Raw genomic sequence first — 1,477 nt, forward strand, 5'->3', positions numbered from 1 at the left:
TTAATTAGCGCTAACGAAGCATCCACTCACCTTGACGGGCTGTGCGGGCGTGGGGATGACGGGCGGGTGTGGCTGCAGGGGTTGCGGGGCCGGGGCGGGCGCGGGGGCCTGCGGGGCCGGCGGGGGCGGCGCGGGGGGCTGCGGAGGCACCATCGTCATCACCGGGCTGGGCACGATGAGGTCGGGGGTGACGGAGGGGAAGGGATGTGCCGGCTGTGCCGACGGGAGGCTCGGCGGCGGCGCCGGCGGCGGCACCGGGGACGAGGCCTGGGCGACGTTGGGGACCGAGGACGAGCCGGGTTTGGACGTCACTGCAGAGAGAACACACGGGGGGGTGTGGGGTTGATTCCTGCCCTCTTCCAGCTGAGCCGTTGGAATGGGAATTCCCGTGGGCTCCCCAGGGAATTCCCGTGGCACTGGGAGCTCGTGGTTCCCCAGGGAATTCCCATTGCTCTGGGAGCTCGTGGTTCCCAGGGAATTCCTGTTGCATTGGGGGCTCATGGCTCCCGGGGAATTCCCGTTGCATTGGGAGCTCGTGGTTCCAGGGGAATTCCCATCACATTGGGAGCTCGTGGTGGTTCCCCAGGGAATTCCCGTTGCATTGGGAGCTCGTGGTGGTTCCCCAGGGAATTCCCGTTGCATTGGGAGCTCGTGGTGGTTCCCCAGGGAATTCCCGTTGCATTGGGAGCTCGTGGTTCCCGGGGAATTCCACTGGGAGCTTGTGGCTCCCCAGGGAATTCCTGTGTCACTGGGAGCTCATGGCTCCCCAGGGAATTCCTGTTGCTCGTGGCTCCCCAAGGAATTCCCGTTGCACTGGGAGCTCGCGGCTCTCCGGGGAATTCCCGAGCTCATGGTTCCCCAGGGAATTCCCGTTGCACTGGGAGCTCGTGGTGGCTCCCCAGGGAATTCCCATTGCATTGGGAGCTCGTGGCTCCTGGGGAATTCCCGTTGCACTGGGAGATGGTGGTGGTTCCCCAGGGAATTCCTGTTGCTCGTGGCTCCCCAGGGAATTCCCATCATGCTGGGAGCTCGTGGCTCCTGGGGAATTCCCGCTGCACTGGGAGATAGTGGTGTTTCCCCAGGGAATTCCTGTTGCTTGTGGCTCCCCAGGGAATTCCCGCTGCACTGGGAGCTCGTGGTTCCCTGGGAAATTCCCGTTGCTCTTGGCTCCCCAGGGAATTCCTGTGTCACTGGGAGCTTGTGGTTTCCCAGGGAATTCCTGTTGCTCGTGGCTCCCCAGGGAATTCCCGTTGCACTGGGAGCTCGTGGTTCCTGGGGAATTCCACTGGGAGCTCGTGGCTCCCCAGGGAATTCCTGTGTCACTGGGAGCTCGTGGCTCCCTAGGGAATTCCTGTTGCTCGTGGCTCCCCAAGGAATTCCCGTTGCACTGGGAGCTCGTGGCTCTCCAGGGAATTCCTGTTGCTTGTGGTTCCCCAGGGAATTCCCGTTGCACTGGGAGCTTGTGGCTCCCCAGGGA

General features: G+C 63.4%; 1 protein-coding gene across 1 annotated transcript in view; it reads right to left on the minus strand.

Annotated features, from left to right (window-relative positions):
- BRD4 (bromodomain containing 4) overlaps positions 1-1,477 on the minus strand; it is a 21,757-nt gene that overhangs the window by 5,731 nt on the left and 14,549 nt on the right. The window contains exon 7 of the mRNA XM_027705382.1: positions 31-311. Within this exon, the coding sequence (XP_027561183.1) occupies positions 31-311 (281 nt within the window). The remainder of the gene's footprint in view (positions 1-30; positions 312-1,477) is intronic.

Source organism: Neopelma chrysocephalum, unplaced genomic scaffold, assembly GCF_003984885.1.
Source record: "Neopelma chrysocephalum unplaced genomic scaffold, ASM398488v2 Primary Assembly neopelma1_328, whole genome shotgun sequence".
NCBI classification, from domain to species: domain Eukaryota; kingdom Metazoa; phylum Chordata; class Aves; order Passeriformes; family Pipridae; genus Neopelma; species Neopelma chrysocephalum.